The sequence below is a fragment of the Gorilla gorilla genome, chromosome 18 (assembly GCF_029281585.2).
Source record: "Gorilla gorilla gorilla isolate KB3781 chromosome 18, NHGRI_mGorGor1-v2.1_pri, whole genome shotgun sequence".
Lineage (NCBI taxonomy): Eukaryota > Metazoa > Chordata > Mammalia > Primates > Hominidae > Gorilla > Gorilla gorilla.
In genome coordinates, this window is record NC_073242.2 from 114667511 (window position 1) to 114691671 (window position 24161).

At 52.5% G+C, this 24161-nt stretch overlaps 2 protein-coding genes across 30 annotated transcripts in view; one reads left to right on the plus strand and one right to left on the minus strand.

Moving 5' to 3' along the window:
- Nucleotides 1-14737, plus strand: part of DNAAF1 (dynein axonemal assembly factor 1) — a 32665-nt gene extending 17928 nt beyond the window's left edge. Inside the window, exons 7-12 of one of the 5 annotated variants that reach the window (XR_010131605.1) lie at nt 2707-2873; nt 6758-7177; nt 9071-9186; nt 11481-11540; nt 12879-13118; nt 14548-14737. Coding sequence is in view for 3 of the 5 variants with exons in the window: in XM_019012475.4 (XP_018868020.4) it covers nt 2707-2873; nt 6758-7177; nt 9071-9186; nt 11481-11540; nt 12752-13118; nt 14548-14660 (1243 nt within the window). In the remaining 2 variants the exon portion in view is untranslated. Of the gene's footprint in view, nt 1-2706; nt 2874-6757; nt 7178-9070; nt 9187-11480; nt 11541-12751; nt 13119-14547 lie in introns of all 5 variants that reach the window. The other 4 variants (XR_010131606.1, XM_019012476.4, XM_019012475.4 and 1 more) reach the window with 4 other exon arrangements.
- A 459-nt stretch (nt 14738-15196) lies between these two features.
- TAF1C (TATA-box binding protein associated factor, RNA polymerase I subunit C) lies at nt 15197-23863 on the minus strand. Of its 25 annotated transcripts, none has more exons than XM_063700367.1 (17): nt 23698-23840; nt 22481-22670; nt 22277-22380; nt 21650-21788; nt 20497-20578; nt 20210-20307; nt 20044-20133; nt 19876-19949; nt 19003-19241; nt 18743-18859; nt 18547-18664; nt 18392-18463; nt 18128-18263; nt 17862-18005; nt 16989-17163; nt 16765-16902; nt 15197-16669 (listed from the first exon to the last, which is right to left on the minus strand). In XM_063700367.1, coding segments are annotated over exons 3-17 (2535 nt in total). In that variant the 5' UTR covers nt 22279-22380; nt 22481-22670; nt 23698-23840; the 3' UTR covers nt 15197-15758. The 25 variants fall into 25 exon arrangements, with proteins under 25 accessions (XP_063556437.1, XP_055222631.2, XP_055222627.2 ...); XM_055366656.2 differs by having other exon boundaries at nt 21650-21859; XM_055366652.2 differs by lacking the exon at nt 22481-22670 and having other exon boundaries at nt 23698-23860.
- Nucleotides 23864-24161: the final 298 nt, after the last annotated feature.

Below are 24161 nucleotides of genomic sequence, written 5' to 3' on the forward strand. Positions count from 1 at the left end.
GTGAATCATGAGGTTTTTGTGTGGACAGCTGTTGTCTTCTCCTGGGTATGTATCTAGGAGTGGAATTTCCAGGTCATACAGGGACTTTATGTTTAATTTTTGAGGAGACACCACATGGTTTTCCAAAGCAGCTGCACCATTTTACATCCCCATCAGCAGTGTAGGAGGGTTCCAATTTTCCCGTATCCTCACCAACACTTCTGGTTGCCTGTCTTTTTTTTTCCTCTCTCTCTCTCTTTTTTTTTTTTTTTTTTTTTTTTTAAGATGGAGTCTTGCCCTGTCGCCCAGGCAGGAGTGCAGTGGTGAGATCTCAGCTCACTGCAACCTCTGCCTCCCAGGTTCAAGCAATTCTCCTGCCTCAGCCTCCCTAGTAGCTGGGATTACAGGCATCTGCCACCACACCCAGCTAATTTTTCTATTTTTAGTAGAGGCGGGGTTTCACCATGTTAGCCAGGATGGTCTCAATCTCTTGACCTCGTGATCCACCCGCCTCGGCCTCCCAAAGTGCTAGGATTACAGGTGTGAGCCACCGCACCCAGCCCTGTCTTTTTATTTCTAGTCCTCTGGATGGTATGCAGTGGTGTCTCATTGTGGTTTCCATCTGCTTTTCCCTGGTAGATAATGATGTTGAGCATGTTTCGTGTACTTACTGGCAGTTTTTATATCTTCTTTGGATAAATGCCTGTTCAGTCTCTTTGCTGATTTTTAAAAAATTAATAGACTTTTTTTTTTTTTTTTTTTTTTTTGGGACATCGTTTTGCTCTGTCACCCAGGCTGGAGTGTAGGTGCAATCATGATTCACTGCAGCCTTGACCTCCTGGGCTCAAGCAACGCTCCCACCTCTCAGCCTCCTGAGTAGCTGGGACTGCAGGTGTGCACCACCATGCCTGGCTAGTTTTTGTGCTTTTTGTAGAGACGGGGTCTCGCCATGTTGCCCAGGCTGGTCTGGAACTCCTGGGCTCAAGCCATCTGCCCACCTTGGCCTCCCAGAGTGCTGAGGTTACAGGCATGAGCCACTGCACCTGGCCTAGACTTTATTTTCAGAGCTGTTTTAGATTTACTGAAAAACTGAGCAGAAAGTAGAGAGAGTTTCCATATACCACCCACCCTCACTGTTTCTCCTATTTGTAACGTCTTACATTCGTGTGGTACGTTTGTGACAAGCGATCAAGCAATGCTGGTACCTTATTATTGACTGAAGTCCATCATTTCTTTAGGGCTCACACTTGGTGTTGCACATTGTATGGGTTCGGACAAAGGTATCATGTCATGTATCCCCCATCACAGTTTCTCACAGAATAGTTTTACTGCCCTCAAACCCTCTGTGCTCTGCTTATTCATCCCTCCTATCTCCTCAGCCCCAACTCCTGGCAACACTGATCTTTTTGCTGTCTCCGTGGTTTTGCCTTATCTAGAAAGTCATATAGCTGGAATCCTACAGCATATAGCCTTTATGGACTGGCTTCTTTCACTTAGCAAGGAAGTTAGGCTTCTTCCATGACTTTGTGTGGCTTGACAGCTTGTTTCTTTTCATTGCTGAGTGATATTCCTCTGTCTGGGTGTGCCAGAGTTTGTTTATCCATTCACTTACTAAAAGACATCTTGGTCACTTCTAGTTTTTGCCAATTAGAATAAAACTGCTGTAAACGTCCATGTGCAGGTTTGCGTGTGGACATAAGTCTTCAACTCATTTGAGTAAATACTTAGGAGCACAATTGCTGGATCATATGGTAAGAGTATTTTTAGTCCTGTAAGAATCCGCCACACCGTTTTCCAAAGTGGCTGTACCATTTCGCATTCCCACCTGGAACAAGTGAGCATTGCCGGCACTCCACATCCTCATTAGCACAGCGTTGCCATGTTTTGGATTTTAGCCATCTTGTAGCCATATCATGTTATCTTATTGTTCTAATTTGCATTTGCCTGAGGACACGTGATGTGGAGCATCTTTTCACAGGCTTATTTGCCATCTGTGTATCTTTTTTGGTGAGGTATCCTGATCATTTGCCCAGTTTTTTATTGGGTTGTTTCCTTATCTTTGAATTTTAAAAGTTCTTTGTATGTTTTGGATCCAAGCCCTTTCCCAGTTATCTCTTTTTGCAAATATTTTCTCCCAGTCTGTAGCCTGCCTTTTCATTTTTTAAAACTTTGCTCATTTTGAAATTGTGTCATCTTTTTATTAATGAGTTGTGAGGCTTATTTATATTTTCCAGGTACAAGACCCTTATCAAATATATGATTTGCAAGTATCTTCTCACATTCTTTGAGTTGTCTTTTTACTTTTTTTCAGTAGACACAGGGTTTTGCTATGTTGCCCAGGCTGATCTCGAACTCCTGGGCTCAAGTGGTCCTCCCACTTTGGCCTCCAAAGTGCTAGGATTACAGGCGTGAGCCACTGTGCCCTGCTGGTTTTTTTTAAATAATACTTTATTTATGGTATACTTTGCATGACAAAAATTTTTAATTTTGATGGAGTCCGATTTCTCTATTTTTTCTCTTGTCACTGTGCTTTTGGTGCCATATCTAAGAAGGCTTTGCAGACTGTTCCACCTTAAATAATAAAATTTACATGTGGAACTTTTATCCTTGCAGTCACATGTCTGATGCTCACTTTGCTTTGATTTTGAAGAAAATGAGCAAGTTGATCAGACAGTGTATGTTTGGAGTTCACCTCCCCTATTTATGTTTCTTTGTTTTTTTAAACAGAGCTTGTGCGGAGGCCTGGGCTAGGGGAGGGTACGCAGCTGAAAAGGAGGAGAGACAGCAGTGGGAGAGCAGGGAGCGGAAGAAGATCACGGACAGCATTGAAGCCTTGGCCATGATCAAGCAGCGGGCGGAGGAGAGGAAAAGACAGAGAGAGAGTCAAGAGAGAGGTATGCGCTCGGCCAAAGACAACAGCCCCAGAGTTCCTTTGAGATTAGGCGAGTCTAAGCTGTCAAACCCAGTCTTTAATCTTGGGAATTTTTTTTTTTCTTTTTAGACAGAGTCTCGCTCTGTCACTGAGGTTGCGAGGTTGGAGTGCAGCAGTGTGATCTTGGCTCACTGCAACTTCTGTCTCCCGGGTTCAAGCAGTTCTCGTGCCTCAGCCTCCCCAGAGCTGGGATTACGGGCACGCACCACCATGCTTGGCTAGTTTTTGTATTTTTAGTAGAGATGGGATTTCGCCATGTTGTCCAGGCTCGTCTCGAACTCCTGGCTTCAAGTGATCTGCCTGCCTTGGCTTCCCAAAGTGCTGGGATTACAGGTGTGAGCCACTGTGCCCAGGCTTGGATTTTCTTTTTTTCTTTCTTTTTTTTCTTTTTTTTTTTGGTTGGGACAGGATCTCACTCTGTTGCCCAGGCTAGAGTGCAGTGGCACAATCTTGGCTCACTGCAACCTCCGCCTCAAGTGATCCTCTCACCTCAGCTTCCTAAGTAGCTGGGACTACAGGTGTGCACCAGCATGCTTAGCTAATTAAAAAAAAAAATTTTCTGTAGAGATGGGGTCTTACTATGTTGCCCACGCTGGTCTCAAACTCCTGGGCTCAAGTGCTCCACCCACCTTGGCTTCCCAAAGTGCTGGGATTATAGGCATGAGCTGCTGCACCTGGCCAGGGATTTTTTTAAAACCATTTCCTCACAACCTGCAGATCCATCTGCAGTTGGCCTCACCCACCTGCCAGCACCAGTGAGAACCTCAAACAGTGATGAGCTATTTCAAACCACTTTTACTGATTGGAACAGTTTTTCAAAATAAATGATGTATTAGTTTTCTGCGGCTACTGAAAGTAGGAAAACTCAAATAGGTTGTTTTCTTCTACCACACTCTCAACACTCAGCACACTTGTGGTCACGAAATGTGCAGGGTGTCCCCACACCCACCAATTCTCTGACACTAGCCGGCTGTCCTACAATTCATTTCCATCCTGACACTAACCCCACAAGTGATGGGCAATGGTCCCGCAAGATTACTCTCCACTTCCAATGCCAACCGCGAGTCTCAGGGTGTCGCCTGTATTTCTAACAGAATGGCTATAAAATTAGGGTTCCCACGACCCTCTCTTTGGGTTTGATAATTTGCTATGATGGCTCACAGAACTCCAGAGAACACTTATATTTTCTGGGTTATTATATTAATAAAGGATAAAATAAGGGACGCAGATGAACAGCAAGATGAAGTGGAGCTTAGGGAAGGGTCTGTGGGAAGGGGCGGAGCTTCATACCCTCTCTGGCCACACCCCGCTCCAGGTACCTCCAGTGTTCAGCAACTTGGAAGCTCTCTGAACCCCACAGTTTAGGGGGTTTTCCAGAAGCTCCAGCACGTGGGCATGATGGATGATTAACTCCATTTCCAGCCCCTTTGCCCTCTCTGAAGCCCCAGCTGAAAGCGCCAAGCCTCTCATCATGGCTTGGTCTCTGTGCTCCAGAAGCCACCCCACCCCCAAGAGCCGCCCCATTCGAACAAAAGATAGGCCTGTCACTCTGGATGCAGGTCTTAGGAGCTCTGTGTCAGGAAACTGGCGTTGAAGACCAAATATTAGAACAAAAGAGCCTCCTAGCACCCCTATGTACAGGGGTTTTAGGAGCTCTGTTTCAGAGATCTATGTATCTTGTAATTTCACAGCTGCCACAACAAATTACCACAAAATTAGTGGCTTAAAAGAATACAAATCTGGCCAGGTGCGGTGGCTCACGCCTGTAATCCCAGCACTTTGGGAGGCTGAGGCGGGTGGATCACCTGAGGTAAGGAGTTGGAGACCAGCCTGAACAACATGGAGAAACCCCGTCTCTACTAAAAATAGAAAAAATTAGCTGGGTGTGGTGGCACATGCCTATAATCCCAGCTACTTGGGAGGCTGAGGCAGGAGAATTGCTTGAACCCGGGAGGCAGAGGTTGCGGCGAGCCGAGATTGCACCATTGCACTCCACCCTGGGCGACAAGAGCGAAACTCCATCTCAAAAAAAAAACAAAACCCCACAAATCTGTTTTACCCTATTGCAGTTCTGTGGGTCAGAAGCCCAAAATGGGTTTCACTGAGCTAAAATCGAGGTGTCTCAGGGTTGTGCTCCTTCTGGGGGCCCCAGGGGAGAACCCGCTTCCTTGCCTTTCTCACCTCCTAGAGGCCGCCTGCGTTCCCTGGCTCGTGGCCCCTTCTTCCAACTTCCATGCCAGCAGTGTGGCATCTTCCAGCCTCGTTCTGACTCTGACGCTCCTGCCTCCCTATTCTGAGGGCTCTTGTGATTCTTTTGAACCTGCCTGGATAACCCAGGACAATTTCCTGATCTCAGGGTTCTAGATCCTAATCACATCTGCACAGTTCCTTTGTCCGTGTAAGGTAACATATTCATATTCTGAGATTAAGGTGTGAACACCTTTGACTAATATTTTTATTTTTATTTTTTAGAGACAGGGCCTTGCTATGTTGGCCAAGCTGGTCTCGAACTCCTTGCCTCAAGCAGTCCTCCCGCCTCGGCCTCCCAAAGTGCTGGGATTACAGACGTGAGCCACTGCACCTGGCCACACATACATTGTTATATAAAAATGGCAGAAATATGTTGCTTCCTGTCTAGTCTTTTGAATTAGCATACCATAACTATTTTCCATAAAATAGACATTTTCTTACTACATATATTTTGTCTTTTCCTAACTTTTTGTTTTGAAATGTTAAAAATTTTCAGAAAAGCTAGAAGAATAGTAAAACGGATAGCTGTATGTCTGCATTTATTAATAGATTCTGTGGTTTTTCATAATTTGCTACACATTTGCCACATACACACACACACACACACACACACACAACTTTGCTTTTCCCCTGAACCATTTGAAGATAAAGGCAAACGTCACAGCCCTTAAACCCCCGGTGCTTCAGCGTGCATCTCCTAAGAACTGCCTGCGTTCTATTTTCTTGATGGCTGTGACCTGTTCCATTAAAGGGCTGTGCTTGGCAGTGCCTTCCGTGGGCATTTGGCTCCCATTATTATCCATTATAAATAACACTAATGAACATCACTCAAGGATACTTTTTTTTTTTTTTTTTTAGAGAGTCTCACTTCATCACCCAGACTAGAATGCGGTGACTCACTGCAACCTCTGTCTCCTGGGTTCAAGCGCTTCTCCTGCCTCAGTCTCTCTAGTAGCTGGGATTATAGGCATGTGCCACCCTGCCCAGCTATTATTTTTTTTTGTATTTTTTTTTCAGTAGAGATGAGGTTTCACCATGTTTGTCAGGCTGGTTTTGAACTCCTGATGACAAATGAGCCTGGGCCTCCCAAAATGCTGGGATTACAAGTATGAGCTACCATGCCCAGCCCCTCGAGGACACTTTTTAAACTATGTTCCTTATTTATTTATTATTTTTTTTGGAGACAGAGTCTCGCTCTGTCTCCCAGGCTGGAGTGCAGTGGCGCGATCTTGGCTCATTGCAGCCTCCACCCCCCAGGTTCAAGCGATTCTCCTGCCTCAGCCTCTTGAGTAGCTGGGGCTACAGGCGCGTGCCACCACATCCTGCTAATTTTTTGTATTTTTAGTGGAGATGGGGTTTCGTCATGTTGGCCAGCCTGGTTTTGAACTCCTGGCCTCAAGTGATCCACCCTCCTCGGCCTCCCAAAGTGCTGGGATTACAGGCACAAGCCACCACGCCCAGCCCCTCGAGGACACTTTTTTAACTGTGTTCCTGACCTTTTCCCTGGTCTCAGAAGTTTGCTGTGAGCCCTTGATGTACCCACAAACACCCTTGTCCTCCCACTCCCACATTCACCTTTGCATTTTCTGCCATTAGGGGAGATGACATCTTCAGATGATGGTGAGAATGTGCCCGTCAGTGCGGAAGGCAAGGAGGAGCCTCCCGGGGACAGAGAAACAAGGCAGAAGATGGAGCTATTTGTTAAGGAAAGCTTTGAGGCTAAGGACGAGCTCTGCCCGGAAAAGCCAAGTGGAGAGGAGCCGCCTGTGGAGGCTCAAGGAGAGGATGGAGGTCGAGAGCCAGAGGGGACCCTCCCAGCTGAGACCCCACCACCCCCGCCACCTGTGGAGGTTAAAGGAGAGGACGGAGATCAAGAGCCAGAGGTGACCCTCCCAGCTGAGACCCTGCTACTGTCACTGCCTGTGAAGGTTAAAGGAGAGGATGGAGATCGAGAGCCAGAGGGGACCCTCCCAGCTGAGGCCCCACCACCCCCGCCCCGGGGAGCTGCCAGGGAAGGTAATGTGAGCGGAGAAACACACACAGACACACACGCCTCTCAGGGAGCCCCAGCCTTCGACTCACGTCTCTGTGGGACCTGGGGCCTGAGTTTCACTTCTTCTGTATTGCTGTTTCTAGAAGATAATGGACACTAGTTATCTTGTTTTCTAGAACAGGGCTGCCCAACAGAAATGGAACAGGAGCCACTACTAGATTCTCTAATAGCTCTATTTAAAAAAGTAAAAGGAACTTTGGGAGGCCAAGGCAGAAGGATTGATCGAGGCCAGGAGTTTCAGACCAGCCTCAGAAACATAGTGAGACCTCATCCCTACCAAAACTACAAAAATTAGCTGGGAATGGTGGTGTGCCCCTGTAGTCCCAGCTACTCAGGAGGCTGAGGCAAGAGGCTTGCTTGAGCCCCAGAGGTTGAGGCTGCAGTGAGCCAAGATTGCGCCACTGCACTCCAGCCTGGGTGACAGAGTGAGACCCTCCCTCAAAAATTAATTAATTAATTAATTAATTAAAAAGTAAAAAACAGTAAAACTATTAATGACATATTTGATTTAACGCAATATATAAAAAATATAATCATGTTAACATGGAATCAATATAAAAATTATCAATGAGCTATTTTACTTTTTTCAAAAATTAAGTCGTCAAAATCCAGTATGTATTTGACATGGCTGAACGGTAACTTTTTAGTGGTGAAAGGTAGGCCATTCATCTCTGACATAAACGAAGCCCCGAGAGCAATGGAGGGATGAGAGCACAGGACCCAAGGATACAGCCCAGGGGAAAAGTAGGGGCAGGCCTTGCGAGGTGGCTCACACATGTAATCCCAGCACTGTGGGAGGCCGAGGCAGGCAGATTGCTTGAGGCCAGGAGTTCGAGACCAGCCTGGCCAACATAGTGAGAAGCCCCCTTCCCCGCAACCCCCAAGCCTCTACAAAAAACAATAAATTAGCTGGGCATAGTGGTGACCACTTGTAGTCCCAGCTACTTGGGAGGCTGAGGTGGGAGGGGAAGGGGAGGGGAGGTCGAGGCTGCAGTGAGCTGAGATTGCACCACTGCACTCCAGCCGGGGTGACAGAGTGAGACCCTGTATCAACAAAATAAAAATAAGTAAATAAAAAGGAAAAGTAGGGGCCTGGATGAGGAAGGGGCTCCTTGCGATTCCACATTCCTCAGGCGATCTCACAGTTATGAAACTGCACAAGCCCTGACCCTGGTGCAGCAGGAGGGATGTGTGCCTGGCTGAGGGACAGGCTGGCGGTGGGCTGTGAAGCCTGCCCCTCCGTCTCTGAGCGAGTCGCCCCTGCTGGCATCCCTTGTCACCCTGCAGTCGGCTGCCATTTCCAAGATTCCTGCGGCTGCTGCTTTGACTCCTGGCCGGTGCTCTTCATCTCATGGGTTCGCCTCCAGATTACAGAAAAGGGCAGCCGTTCCGTTCTTTTTCCAGCAGACAGAAGCCTGTCGTGAGCTGCCGCGTTTGTCATGGAGGCTGGCCTTTGGGCCTGAGGAGGGTTTTTGTCTTTTTTTTTTTTTTTGAGATGAAATCTCGCTCTGTCACCCAGGCTGGAGTGCAGTGGCACAATCTCGGCTCATTGCAACCTCCCCCTCCCGGGTTCAAGCGATTCTCCTGCCTCAGCCTCCCAAGTAGCTGAGACTACAGGCGCCCGACACCACACCTGGCTGATTTTTGCATTTTTAATAGAGACGGGGGTTTCACTGTGTTGGCCAGGCTGGACTCAAACTTCTGACCTCGTGATCCGCCCACCTTGGCCCCCCAAAGTGTTGGGATTATAGGCATGAGCCACCGAGCCCGGCCCTTGGGAGCCCATCTTCACCGTGGGCTCGTCCATCTGCCCGCTGTGTGTTAAACTAACTCCAAGACTTGTTGTTGCTCTTTAGAGCCGACTCCCCAGGCTGTGGCCACTGAGGGTGTATTCGTTACAGAACTTGATGGAACGAGAACGGAAGATTTAGAAACCATTAGACTGGAGACAAAGGAGACATTTTGCATTGATGTACGTGAAGTATTTAATCTTGGAGATAAGTATCAGTTTTACTGTTAGTAAAATAGGTAATCAGATGCAGACTTTGGAGACCCTCGATACCCCAAGTGTGGTCCTTGGGCCGGCAGGCCTGGCATTGCTGGGGCGCTGGTTAGAAATGCAGACTCCCAGGCCTCACCCCAGGCCCACTGATCAGAATCCAACTTTCATGCACTGCCCTAGGTGATTCGTGCACATGCATGCTCAAGTCTGGGGAGCTCTGACCCAAATCGCTACCCTTGAACCATGTCTACCAAACTCTTGATTCCTTTTTGCCAAAGAAGCTATCTTGCTAAGTGGTTCTGACTAGTTGCCTTATCCAAATTCGTGGTGAGAGTTACATTGTATCATCAGTTACATTGTATCTTTATACATTGTATCTTTTCCCCCCTCCGTGGACACCGCCCAGCAGGTAGCTTAGGCTCTCACTGGCCTTCTGGCTCATGGAGGTGTGACGGTTCAGTGTCCCATCCCCTTGAGTGAATGTTTGATTGCAGCCTTGCCTGTCACTCTTCCCTGAAGCTCTTCCCATTTTGATGACAGTCTCAAATGCTTAGGCCCACAAGAATGGTACCATGGGAATTCACACATTGTCTTACAACCCCCCAAGAACTGTCCTTTGATGGCGCACGAATAGGAGAGGCATTTCTGGGTACCTCTGACCTTATACCTTGGAGAGGTGGTCCCCTGCCCACTTCCTTGTTAAACTTCTTCTAAACTGGCGTTTCTAATGTCCAAACTTCAGAATTTCACATGGCCCAGTAGGAGTTAAAGTGATCGGCCAGGCATGGTGGCTTACGCCTGTAATCCCAGCACTTTGGGAGGCCGAGGTGGGTGGATCACGAGGTCAGGAGATCGAGACCATCCTGGCTAACATGGTGAAAACCCGTCTCTACTAAAAATAGAAAAAAATTAGCCAGGCGTGGTGATGGGCACCTGTAGTCCCGGCTACTTGGGAGGCTGAGGCAGGAGAATGGCAGGAACCTGGGAGGTGGAGCTTGCAGTGAGCCGAGATCACGCCACTGCACTCCAACCTGGGCGACAGAGCGAGACTCCATCTCAAAAAAAAAAAAAAAAAGAGTTAAAGTGATCACGGTCAGAATTCACAGTGGGTTTCTAGTTTTCTGGAGCTATGTAAAAAAAAGAAACAAAGGCCAGGTGTGGAGGCTTACACCTGTAATCCCAGCACTTTGGGAGGCCAAGGTGGGTGGATCACATGAAGCCAGGAGCTTGAGACCAGCCTGGCCAACATGGTGAAACCCCATCTCTACTAAAAATACAAAAACATAAAAAATAAAAAAAATAAAATTAGCTGGGCGTGGTGGCAGGTGCCTATAATCCCAGCTACTCGGGAGGCTGAGGCAGGAGAACTGCTTGAACCTGGGAGGCGGAGGTTGCAGTGAGCCAAGATCTCACCACTGCACTCCAGCCTGGGCAACACAGCGAGACTGTCTCAAAAAAAAGAAAAAGAAAGAGACATAATTGGGCAATTTATCTCTCACATTTGAGAACTGAGCATATAGATAACTACAACACTAATAGCTAATATTAATTGGTTTCTTATTATATGGGTGACACCATTCTAAGCATGACTTGTATTGATTGATGTAACCCTTCCTACAACTCTAAGTGGTACATACTATTATCATCCCAATTTCCCAGATGAGGAAAATGAGAAACAGAGAGGTTAGGCAACTTGCCCAAAGCCACACAGCTAGAAAATGGTGGTGGGGGAGTAACAACCTAGGCACCGTGGCTCCAGTTCATGCATCCAACCACACACTATGCTGCCTTCCCAACCACACACTGGTTGTTATGGACAAAGATACCGAACAAACACCCACAATACGAAACAAAAAAGTCCTACAAGTTTTGGGGAGGTACAAAATATATTACTTTTATACCACATAGAGTTTTCGGACTAGTTTGTACAGAGGTGCATTTGGTTTGGGTCCCATTATTTCCCCCAAGATGAACTGGCTGTGTCTCTTAATAAAAAAGCAGAAAAAAGATGTGGAAATTCTTTAAACACGTCACACCTTGCAAGTTCCCTTTCATTTATTAGATCCAGACACCTGAGGTGGCAACGCTTGCTTTGTGTGTATCTAGAGTTCCTTTTGGTGGGGAACAGGCAGGGGAGTCACCTGAGTGATTTGAGTAACTGTAACTAAGGCTGGGTTGACTGCGTGTTTGCCTTTATCGTGCCTATCAGAACGTTGACAGTGCGTGTACCTCCCTGGTGATGTGCGGCTCACTTGCTCTTTTAGGACCTACCTGACTTGGAAGAAGATGATGAAACAGGCAAATCTCTGGAAGACCAGGTTAAGGTCATTAGAAACCATTTTCCCACAGGCAGCTTAATTCCACCTTCGTTCTTGTCGTTACCGTTTCTCTCCTAAACTTGAAAGTAAAAGGTTCCCTGTGCATAAAGCATTGAATCCCCCATATTCTTTTTCTTTTCTTTTCTTTTCAGGCAGAGTCTGGCTCTGTCACCCAGGCTGCAGTGCAGTAGTGTGTTCTTGGCTCACTGCAACCTCCACCTCCTGGGTTCAAGCAATTATCCTGTCTCAGCCTCCCAAGTAGCTGGGATTACAGGCATGTGCCACCACGCCCAGCTAATTTTTGTATTTTTAGTTGAGATGGGGTTTCGCCATGTTGGCCAGGCTGGTCTCGAACTCCTGACCTCAAGTGATCCACCCGCCTCAGCCTTCCAAAGCGTTGGGATTACAGGCGTAAGCCACCGCACCCAGCCCACATCCCCCATATTTTCACCTTGCTGAAGGAAATGCCATTTGTTCTTGTTCATTTCTTTAAGATTTAATGATGAACCGCTTGAAAATCTATTGCTGGTTTGTAACAGCTGAGTACAGTGCATAGTTACCTGAAAGTACTTTCTGTCATTAAGATGTATTTCTATGTCCATCCTATGAATGTCTGTCTGAATATAGGGGAAGGAAATGAAAACAGGAGAGAGGAAAGAAAGGGGTGAGTCTGTGAGGCACAATGGGGAATTCTCTCAGAATGACGTGACCCTACTCTACCCAGAGGCCATTACTGGCATTACCAGGAGCCCACACGTGCCAGACCCGTACCCTGAGGGAGAAGGAGGCATCAGCTATCATCTCTGTGCATGAGCTCAGCAGCAAAGAAAACAGACACAGTTACTGTGGGGGGGGGCGGGGGGGCTGCTGTCCAAGGAGCTAAGTCCCAGAGAGTCTGTGAAGGAAACGGGGTTCAGGGGCATGCCAAGCAGAGCCCAGGGTTCAGGGTTGTGCCCTCTCAGGTACCAGGAGGGTGAGGAATAGCCAGTGGCTGGGGGAGCAGAGGCCAGAGAGAAGGGCATAGACACGAGCTGTGCCCAGGGAGTGGCCACCCCCAGGCCTAACTTTCAGAGTCCTGTGTTCCCTTGGGCCTTTCTTGGATGTGGCAACAGAATAGTTTGTGACATTGGGTGAAAAAGCAGAACTGGCATGGTGCATTGTAGAGCGATTCTGTTGTGAAAACAGAAACTTTCAGACACCTTTTCTTCTGTAAATAGAATATGTGCTTTCCGAAGATTGAGGTGATCTCGAGCTTGAGTGATGACAGTGACCCTGAACTGGACTACATGTCACTCCCTGTGCTGGAAAACCTGCCCACAGACACTCTGTCAAATATATTTGCAGTCTCTAAAGACACCTCAAAGGCGGCTCGGGTGCCCTTCACAGACATCTTTAAAAAAGAAGCTAAGAGGGACTTGGAAATCCGAAAACAAGACACCAAGTCCCCAAGACCCCTGATCCAGGAGCTCAGCGACGAGGACCCCTCTGGCCAGACACTGATGCCCCCCACCTGCCAAAGAGATGCTGCACCACTCACTTCCAGTGGAGACAGGGACACCGACTTCCTTGCAGCCTCTTCTCCGGGTAAGAGCGTGGGGCCGAGAGCACCGTGGAGGCAATGTTGGCTCCCCGGCCTGGGATGGGTGGGGCAGGGCAGTCACTCAGCCTTACCCTGAGCTTTCATGTTGCTGGAGGGGACACCCAGGACAGACCACACAGATCCTCTGAAGGTCCCATTCCTGAGTTCACGGCTCCGAAGCTGCCACTTGCTGGTAGCCAGCCTGGGCCAGGAAGCCACCGAGCCAGCCTCCTCTTGGGCAGCCGAGTCTGACTGTGTGTGGGGGTCACAAGCCCCCTGTGGTCACGCAGATCTCCTGGGGCGGGGGCCTAATGACCCTGCATTTCCACCCCCTCGTCACCATCCCTGGCCTCAGCCTTTCTAGACCACGGCTTTTGGAGGGGACCACCAACACCACTGCTGGGGAGTGTGGGGCAAGTGAGGTGACAGCCACACAAGGGCATGGCTGCTTCACAGTGACCCAGGCCCGGGTGAATCACAGGCCAGTCCTAGTGGCCTTCAAGGCAGGGAAGGCCAAGGGGCAAAGGGACACCAGGCAGGGACGGCAGCCAGAGGCCTGGCTGCAGAAGACCCAGAAAAACATGCTGAATGTACCGGGGCCTTCCCTCATACTGCAGGCTGGCACATGTGCCTGGCAGATGCGGTTTTGGGGAACAGCTGGTTAGTGCTGAGAACAAGCAAGCTGGGACTGTTTTTTCATTCAGCATCTGCCTTCAGGTGCAATCCCAAATTGGGGGCTGTGTGGAGCCCAGACCGTGCTACTCTCATCGAGCACGCATCGGTGGCCAGGCTTTTTTCTGAAGACAGCTGCCTGGCTGACTCCAGACTTGCAGGCAGGAAGCAGGGAGGGGCCTGAGTGCATTTCTCGGGAACACTGAGTGGCCTTCTCTTCCACTCTAGGAACCAGCACAGAAAAGTGCAGTCCGAGCTGGAGCCCGTGCAGCCTCGGGCGGGGGCAGGCCTGGAGGACGTTGAATAATTTGTTTTTGTTTGTTTTGTTTGAGACAGTCTCGCACCGTGGCCTAGGCTGGAATGTAGTCATGTGATCTTGGCTCACTGCAACCTCTGCCTCCTAGGTTCAAGCAATTCTCCTGCCTCCGCCTCTGAAGTAGCTGGGATTACAGGCACCCGTCAAGGGATTTTCCTGCCTCAGCCTCCCCAGTAGCTGGGATTATAGGGGCCTGCCACCACGCCCGGCTAATCTTTGTATTTTTAGTAGAGATGGGGTTTCACCATGTTGACCAGGCTGGTCTCGAACTCCTGACCTCAGGTGATCTGTTTGCCTCGGCCTCCCAAAGTGCTGGGATTACAGGTGTGAGCCACCACGCCCAGTTGAGGACACTGAATTTGGCCTGGACTGAACCCCAAGGCTGCCCCCTTGTCCTTGGAGTCACAGTGACAGGGAGAAAGCACAGGTCACCCTTCCTTCCACAGTGCCGACTGAGAGCACCGCCACACCCCCAGAGATGTGTGTCGGAGTTGCCCAGTCCAGCCAAGCTCTGCCCACGTGGGACCTCACTGCATTCCCAGCACCGAAAGCATCATAGTTTTCCCCAGTTATATGTAGCATAAATGGTTTAATTATAAATGTCTCCTTTAGGCATGATAAACATTTTAACACCCACGTGAGTCACTGTATGATTGGGCTAGCTCCTGTTTGTGTGAGTCACATGCAATTCCTTTCACCAGCCACCCTGAAAAAAGACCTTTCTCTTACTATGTCATCAGAAACCAGACAGACCCGGGTCCCTGCAACATCTCAAGTGAGCATTTTCCCCACAGGAAAACAGAATCTTCCACTGCAGCTAGAGAAACTCCGAGGAAGAGGGACTTGATGCTTTAGACATCAAAATGAGAAGGGGAGGGAGGAAAGAAAGGGGGGAGTCTGTGAGCACAACAGAGAATTCCCCCAAGCTGACATGACCGTGACCCTCTGCTCAGAGGGCACTACCGAGAGCCCACAGGTGCCAGACCCATGTCCCAAGGGAGAAGGAACACCAGCCATCATCTCCCTGCATGAGCTCAGTGTCAGATAGTTGCTGTGGTGGGACGCTGTCCAGCCTAAAAAATGTGACCATTCCAATTCATCTTCAGCTGACAAGTTTATTTAATCCCTGAACCTGGATCCAAGGCATCTCCCTGTAGAAAACATCAGACCGGGGCAGAGATTGACAAAGCAACCCAAAACAGCAGCTGCCAACGGCTGCTGTGCCCACCTCATCAGCAGCTCTGCAGGGGCCTCACTCCACCCTCACCAAACACGAGGAGCCAGCACTACTGGCCCCCATTTCACCGGACAGGAAGGCGTGAGAACTGAGGGACCTGCCTGAGGCCCCCACAGCTGAGGCGCAGTGGAGCCCTGCCTCCCAGCACAGACTAAAATCCCAGCAACACAGGCCCACCGGCACCTCCAACCTGCCTTGCGGGATGATCTTCAGGCGAATATACAAAATACAAAAGAAACTACTACTGTATTTTGCTGCCCTGTCCCTTCAACTTGGCTCCAAATTGCTTGGCTCATTATCACAGTGGACTCCAGAAGGTGGCGAGCTCTGCTTCTCAAGTTTCAACTGTGGAAGGCACATCTGGTCCCGGAGGAAGGATGAGGGGCTCTCTGGGGCTTGAGGGCAGCCCACCTTGTGTCCTCAGAAGCCCATTCGAGGTTTCTTCCGGAGCGGCTGAGAGCCAGATAGGACGGGTGTGTGCTGCTGGGAGCGAGTGGCCCGGACGCTGGAGGCCTGGGAGTGGGCGTGTGTGGCGGCACAGCCTGGGGTGTCCCTCTGGGGTGGTAGCTTGACCATGTAGTCACGGAGCATCTGCCGCTGCTCTGATGGGATGCCCTGGGCGCATGCATCCGGAGTCAACTCCTGGGAGGGCGGGGTCACGGGGGGCAGGGGCAGAGCATCAGCAGGTGGCCACTCAGGGCTATGAGGGGGGCTGGTGTCCTCTGAGGGATCCACATGGCCACTGAGCGAAAAGCTGCTGGACAGCTGGGTCCGGCGCTTGGGCCCCCTGGTCTGTCTCCCGGGCTCTGAGGTCCTGCCCTGCTGCCTCTCCCACCAGGCAGCCCCTCGGCCTGCCCAGGCTTCCCCCAGGCGCTCACTGAGCTTGTCCTCTAGGCCTGACTCGGGTGCAGGGGGTGGCTCTGCCGCAGGGAGGGAGCCTAGGTCTCTCTGCAGCAGGAGCCGCCCTCGGGCCATGGCCTTGCGGAGCACACCCAGCCGCTGCCCTTCCTCTTCCTCCCTCCGCAGCTCTGTGCTGCCCAGCATCTGGTGGTGGGTGAAGGTGGGTGCTGTCCACACAGGAGGAGCCAGGGGCACTTTTAGCAGGGCCTTCAGCCACTGGCTGCAGCCGGCAGTGTCCTGGGAGGTCCAGGAAGCTGTGGGGGCACGGCAGTCAGGTTGGGTGTCGCCAGGAGGCCCAGCATCTCTGCGGAGGCTGGAGTCCACCTGGGGGCGGAGCTGCTGATAGAAGACATCTCCCGCCGCCGAGAGCTGGAAGAGCACCAGGCCTGGTGTGGGCGCTGAGGGCAAGGGCGGGACGACGGCAGCCAGACCTGGTGACGGGAATGACAATGACCTCCAGGGCCTAGCGGGGGGAGGGGATGTTTTCCATTGCGCCCCCCAAGCTCACTCCCCCGCCCCAGCACACCTATGGTCGGTGCTTTCAGGCGCTCCTGCAGCCGCCACTGGATCTTAGGCTCCAGCAGAGGAAATGCAGGGAGGGAGTCGGTCCTGGAAGGAAGAGACTGGGGGGGGCCTGCCAGGCGGGGCACCGACGCCCCTTCTCCTGAGGAAGGACAGACAGCTGGGGCCCTGTCCAGGCCCCGACCGCCCCATCTCCCACACACCGCCCACCCTAGCCTGGACCCTCACCTGCCAGGTGCAGCAGCTGCAGCTGCCCACCCTGGCCTCCAAGGAGCAGGGGCTGCACGCAGCTGGGCCGGGGCGGAGGCAGCAGTCGGGCCAGCAGGAGCGGGGAGGGGAGGCCATGGTTCCACTTCAGCATCGGCACCAGGGGAAGGCGCTCGTCCACTAGGTAGAGAGAGAACTGGGGCCCGAGAAAGAAGGGGGATGTGGCCGAACTTGGGAGCTGAGCTGTGTAGTGGCCCTCCAGGCCCCATGTGGCTCTCCGGGTGAGTGCAGAGCCCTGAGGGGCAGCAGCATCTCCCATCAGCCTCCACGTGCCTCTCAGACCTCACCTGCCAGCCCTGAACAGGTGCCGCTTCCTTCACCAATTCTGACCGACAGTCCGGTGGACAGACAGAACAAGTGGGAAAGGGGTGCTCAGAAGAGGTGTGGGGGAGCCTTGCCAGCAGAAACCTGCCTGGCCTTCCCGCAGCCACCCCCACTCTCCTGACCCGGGAGCCTGTGCTCGAGGAACGCCTACGAATGTCCCCAGGAGGGCGGGTGGAGGACAGACCTGCTTCCTCAGAGCCCCCGCCTCCTGCACGGCAGAAACTCTCCAGCTCTGCACGGAAGCCCCACCCCGAGGCCCCTCCTCCCCTGCTCCACCCCTGGCTGCACCTCGAAGCTCTACTAAGGGAAGGCCCTGGGAGAGCTTCCCCACCTGCCTGTTAGCACCAACGGTGGGATCCACTGCGTGTTTGGGCCACAGATTCATCCAGGTTTGAGTTTGTTTTGCTGGGTGGTTGTCTGGGCCCAGCAGAGCCGCTGGTAAGCAGCAGCCTCTAGTGACCATCTGAGACAGAGCAGAGGTGGGGCGGGGCGGTGTTGTGTGCCACTCACCTGGGTACAGATGAGATGAAGAGTAGGGGGGAGGCATTTGGGGCTGGAGTGCCCCAGGTACTGGGTAAGCAGGACACGTTCCCCTTTCTGGCACGAAGCCTCTGCCCCCAAACGAAAAAGCAACAGACCACAGCCCGGCGGGCCCTGGAAGATAAACACAGGGTCAGCCCTCCCCGCTGTCCTCGCCCAGGCCGCAGCCAGCCTGGGACTCACCGCTCTGCGGCCGCTCCCGCAGTCGGGGTGGGTCCTCTGCCACCAGCCCATACCTGAGTGTCGAGCATCTTCACTCCGGTGCGGTCACCCACGGTCAGCACCCGAGGGTGTGCAGTGAAGTCTGCCCAACGCCACGAAGAGGAGTCCCGGAACACGAGGGTCTCAGGGTCCTTGTAGATTTGCTGCAGCCTTGGGGAGACAGGCAAGCCATGGGCAGGGGGACAGGCTGACGGGGAAGGGGCTCAAGGGTCGTGACATGCTAAACAGTGCGGAGTTCAGTTTGTTAGGGTAGGGGGTTTCACAGGAAGCGGCAATACCCATCCTCAGGGCTCCACAGGCAGACGGCTCCTGAGCGGCTGCAGATGGCCAGCTCCCCGGGCAGGTGAGGGCTACAGGGCAGGAATGCATTCACATCGGGCTGCTCACCCCTGCCCCCAGCCCCTCCTCACTGACCGACCTGACTCCCCCTCACCTGAGGCTGATCCCTGTGGCCCCTTTCTCCACCTGCATTGCCTGCAGAAGGGTTGGCTGCCACTGTTTACCAAACTTCCACACGGCACAGTGGTAGTCAGAGCGGACGGCCAGCAGAGCTGAGGAGGGATGGAAAGGGTCAGGGGTCAGGTAGCAGGTCAGCCAGTGAGGGAGGAAAGTGTATATAAGGGCCTTACTTTCTCCCTGGACGGTGCATGTCACCACCTGCCGGACAGGTCCCTGGAGCTGGATGCGTCCAGGTTTCCCAAGGAATTGGGGATTGTCACCTGGGGTCAGAACGACCTCTTGGAAATCTGGGCCTCTCACTAAGGATCAGTGCACGAGCTATGGTCACTGCAAGCCCCCCAAATTCCTGCCCTTCTCTGGACCATGTCAAGAGCACCTCCTCTACCAGAGGGGAGCCCGCTAGAATCTCCTGTCTCGCAAGAAAGGATACGCAGCCTGTCCAGGGCGCCTCCAGCAGGGTAGACCAGCTGCCCGAACTGGGGTGTCCTTCCAGGAACCCAGGCCAGCGCGCCTCCAGTGCAGGCCTCATCCAGAAGCAGCTGCTCCCACCGCAGCACCAGCTCCTCATGCAGCAGCTCTGCCAAGTGGCTCGCCACCGACGTGCCCAGGATGGGGCCCCCGAGGATAGAGAAGCGGCGCTGTCGGTTGCTGAGGTAAGCCCAGGGACACCTGGGGACCAGAGAACAACAGGAGGATCACTCAGTGGCACTCAGGGGAGGACAGGTCCCATCCCAAGGAGGCCAAGTGCAGTGGACACATTTCTTATTTACCTAGAATTTCTTCCTTTGGGAAACCACCCCATCCTGTTCCCATGCCCCGGAAGCAATCATGTGACCCAGACCTGGCCACCAACGATATTCCATTGCCCTTGCCACAGTGACTGGTTCACAGATGGGTGTGAGAACCAAGCCAAGCCAACCAAAGTCCTTTCTGGGACTTCTGGTGCCTCAGGAAGGACACTGGCTCTTTCCTTAGATCATAAGCCATCTTGCTGCTACCTAGAGACAGCCTGTCTAGGAACTGTGCAGGGAGAGGCAAGTGGACGAGAGAGTAAAGAGAGACACAGCTCTATGAACATTATTTGAACACCTGGATGCAGCTGTGCCTGAAGTCCACAGATGTAAATCTGCTTTCCCCTGAGATGACTTGCAGTTGGAAGTCTGGTATAAGAAAGTACAGCTCAGACTGCATGGAGCAGGGGGCAAGTGGGTATGACGGAAAACTATATGTGCGTCCTAGCACCTCCTACATCCCCACCACCAGCTATGCCTATCCATCTCCTCCTTTCTCATTAGCCACTTGCCCCCAGGGCTGGTGTCCACCGAGGTCCTGGAGCAACTTCTTCACACTGACCACTGTCTTCTTCTTAGTGCGGCTCTGCATGGAAAGGCCTTGTCAAGCTCACACACCCTCGAGTTCACCCCTGAAGGACAGCAGGGAGTCCCCACCCCTGGAGTCACGGGCCACTCACCCCTGCTCCCTCCAGCTTGAAATTCTCCAGCATCAGCTTCCCCAGGGGCGCAAAGGCTACGTCTCCATGATCCCAGAGGAACCGGCTGATCTGGGGAGAGGAGGAGGCCAGGTCACTAAGCACAGTCTCCAGGCTACGTAGCACTGTCCCCCGTGGGCCCACTCACCTGCTCAGTAACATCCAGCACGACTCGGGGCCGCTTCCGATACCGGTACCCTCCGCGGAAAAGCAGGTCCCGGGCAGTCAGGCCAGGGTCCCAGGGATCTGAGAAGGAGGTTATGGAAAGGGCTGGGGAGGGCACAGGAGTGCGGCCAGATGCCCTGGGCGACTGGAGGTATCCAAGGGCCCTGAGCAGGCACAGGCTTAGCAGGGAGAGGAAGGTCTCAGGAGCGGGAGCAGTGGGAAGAATAGGTGGAGCAGTGTGGAGTGAGCCCGGGGGAATGAGACCCTTACCGATGAGGGGAGGCAGCATGGGGAGAGGCCCAGGGGTTGCCGGCTCCCACAGCAGGTCCTTGGTCACATGCAGTGCCCCATTCTGAAGGGAGGACAATCGCAAGGACAGTATCATGATGAATGCCCTCCCTGGGCCAGGCTGTGCGCAGGCATTCATCTCTTATCAACTCATCCAATCCTCACAATAATCCTGCGAAGTTGGGATGACTGGCATTGTCATTTTACTGCTGAAGAAACTGAGGCACACTGCCACTTGCCCCAGAAGACAGAGCCGGTAAAGAGAAGAGCTGGGATGTGAACCCAGGCAGCCTGACCCCAGAGCTCATGTTTCCGACCTCCACCTGTGCTGGCTCTCAAAGAAGGAAGCCCCTCATGCCACCAGTGGCTGGTCCACATCTCACTTAACCTCACTTCCATTCAGGAGACCTTGCAGTCACTCTGGGAGCCCGGCAGGCGGCTCCACCTCCCTTTGCTGGGCTGGCCTGAGATGTTTCAGCCCAAACATTCAGGGGACAAAAGAGCTAGCAAACCAGACTCCCAGAGGAGCCCCAATTTGATGCCAGACCCTCCCTCGTAAGGAGGCCATCCCTGACCCCCGTTCCCCAAGCCTCTGCTCCACTGTCTCTCTTTTTATTTGCTCACCCACTTGCCTCTGCCAGGCTTCATTCCCAAACAGGGTGTTTCCAAGGGGAACTAGGCGGCTGAGGATTCCAAGCAAAGGGCCAGTGTCCCTCCAGAGGCAGCAGCAACCCTGCAGGTCTATCCTCCCCTCTCCCAACCCTACTATGCTGTTTCAGCATCCTTCTGCTTTCATTCCAAGCTCTGATCACATTTTGTAAACACCTTATCCATTGGATAAAGTTCACTTGTTTATTCTCGCTCAACTCAGCTCTCCGTTCCAGGAAGGGAGGGGTCAACCGACTGATTCAGGCAGCATTCTCAGGGTCTCATAAGGGACCCGGCATAGTGGGGGCATCCGTCTAGGGACGGCAGGGTAGCCCATGTACCCCAGAGGAGGTGGCAGAGCCTGTGTCTCAGCAGACTCGTGTGAATGCCACCACTCTGTGGCCTTGTCAACTGGTGTGAATGTGAGACGGGGGACCCAGGGAAGGGATATCCCTGGAGCTGCCAGGGCCCCTGCCTCCATCCTCACCTCTGAGTTCTGGGGCTGGGCCTCTGGCAGAGTCAGCGCGTCTTGCCAGCTGCACATGAAAGAGACGTCAGGGACGTCGCTCAGACCAAGGGGGCCGGTCAGAAACAACGCAGGGCGGAGGGAGCCGGGGAAGTCCATCCTGGAAACAAGGACCAAGCACCACACTGGCCACCTCGAGAGACTGGAAGCTGGTAAGGGGCGCCAGAGTTCCTGAGGAGTGAAAAGTGCACTATGGGACGCATATGTTCTTTGAGGAAGCAGATAACAAAAAAATATGCAGCCCAAGGCCAAGCAGTAATGAGAACTGTATTAAAGCCAACCACCCGTCCAGGAGAAGGGGATCTGGTAACGGGCTGAGGGCGTGGTTTCAGCAAAGCCAGCCAGGAAAAGCCTCGTTGAGAAGGTGGCGTTTGAGCACAGCCTGAACCTAGTGAAGGAGAGAACCATGTACGCAACTGGGAAGAGGGTTCCAGGCCTAACGGTCAACAACTGTGAAAATCCTAGAGCAGTGAAGTGTGTGAGAAAATGAGGCAGCCAGAGTGAGCGAGGTGGAGAGCGGTGGAGATGGGAGTCAGAAAGACGGCAAGGGGCAGCCTCTCTCCCAGCTCGTAAGTACCGTCATCATACATTTACAGACTACACCCCCAAGACGCTCAAGTTACTCCACAGCCAGGGACTGCATCTCAGCATCGTCTTCCTACTGTCAAGCACAGTGCCTCCCAGAAAATGCACTATGGGTTGAATAAAAATAAATTTCTATCACAAGGGGCCGGGCGCGGTGGCTCTCGCCGGTAATCCTAGTACTTTGGGAGGCCGAGGCAGGCGGATCACCTGAGGTCGGGAGTTCGAGACTGGCCTGACCAATGTGGAGAAACCCGGTCTCTACTAAAAATACAAAGTTAGCCAGGCGTGGTGGCGCATGCCTGTAATCCCAGCTACTCGGGAGGCTGAGGCAGGAGAATTCCTTGAAGCCGGGAGGCGGAGGTTGCGGTGAGCTGAGATCGCGCCATTGCACTGTAGCCTGGGCAACAAGAGCGAAACTCCATCTCAAGAAAAAAAAAAATTACATCACAAGGCTTTGGTAAATACAGTCCTCTAGAAGTACGAGCAGCCATAGCATCCCTCCTTTTTAATTAACAAAAATAACAGGGGCAAAAATAACAGCAGCGCTCACTGACCAAGCGCCAGCATCTATCTGCCAGGCACATGCTAAATGCTGCACTCTTCTATCGCCGTCCCTGTTACGGAGTTCAGGAAACGAAGGCTCAGCAAGAACTTTAGTCCAACAGCTCTTAGCTGCCACAGCCAAGACTTGATTCCCATCCGATTCAGAGGCAGAGCTCTGAACCACTGCTCTCGCATGCACCGAAATGCAAACGCTAGCATTAGAGTCTCGCTAAACAAAAATCGTTTCCCTTTGGCCGGGTGCGGTGGCTCCCGCCTGTAATCCCAGCACTTTGGGAGGCCAAGGCGGGCGGATCACCTGAGGCCAGAAGTTTGAGACCAGTCCGGCCAATACAGTGAAACCCTGTCTCTACTAAAAATACAAAAATTAGCCGGGCGTGGTGGTGTACACCTGTAATCGCAGCCACCGAGGAGGCTGGGCACGAAAATCGCTTGAATCTGGGAGGCAGAGGTTGCAGTGAGCCAAGATCATGCCACAGCACTCCAGCCTGGGTGACAGAGCAAGGTTCTATCTCAAAAATAAAATAGAAACAAAAATATTTTCTCTTGGAACCGCATAGCCTGAAACGATCCTAGACAGGCGGAGGGCGCTGGTGGAGAGCACGACCCCACAAAAGCCCTCAGACAAGGCAGCCTCGACTTCCCCGGCCGGCTTCCCGCCCTCGCTGCGGGCTCTCCAGGACCCTTTAGACCTCCAAGGCTACAGAACTCACTCGGATCCGCAATAACGACAGGCCAGGGACTGCGAAACGTGAGCCTGCCGCGGGGACTGGGGATGGGGGGCGTCCCTCCCCTCCTACATCTGCGGGTCCACTCCTCGAACACGCCCAGTCCGCGCGGAGGGGGCGCGTGCGTGCACTTACGTGACCCCGGCCTCGTCGTGGTCGTCTGGAAAATGGGCCTCGGCGTGACGCTCGCCGGACCCTGGCACCACGAGGGAAATCTCAAGTAGAACCCCAGCTTTGGCACTCCGGAAGGGTTAGCCCCGCCACAGCTACCCACGGTCTTCCGGTTTGGACCGGAAGTGCCTCCTGGGGAGGCAGGAAGTCCCACCTCCCAGCCAGGCCTCTTAGGGTCCTGGCGCGCCCCCTCCCGAGAGGAGGGGGAACGGGCGTGCAGGGGACGCGTGGGCAGCGGAAATAAAGCTCCCCTGAGTCCCAATAGTGGAGGCGGGTGGACTTAGGTTCGAATCCCACATCTACTTTACTAATTTCCTCAGAGTTGTATTAAATTAATCATTTAACGAACTCCCACAGAACACCTACTATAAGCCAGACCTGTATTGGTCAGTAGGTATCCTACTGATTGTCCTTAAATCCCGAGAAGC

Bases quoted from the DNA above. Each gene is read 5' to 3' on its own strand.
- TAF1C (XM_055366647.2), bottom strand. The intron at 20,134-20,209 runs GTGAGTGGGCCC...TCCTCTCCCCAG, and splicing joins TGCTGGATGTTACTGAGCAG to ATCAGCCGGTTCCTCTGGGA. The intron at 16,903-16,988 runs GTGAGGGTCCAG...GTCCTTCCTCAG, and splicing joins GCAGCTGCTGCACCTGGCAG to GAGAAGGGGCGTCGGTGCCC.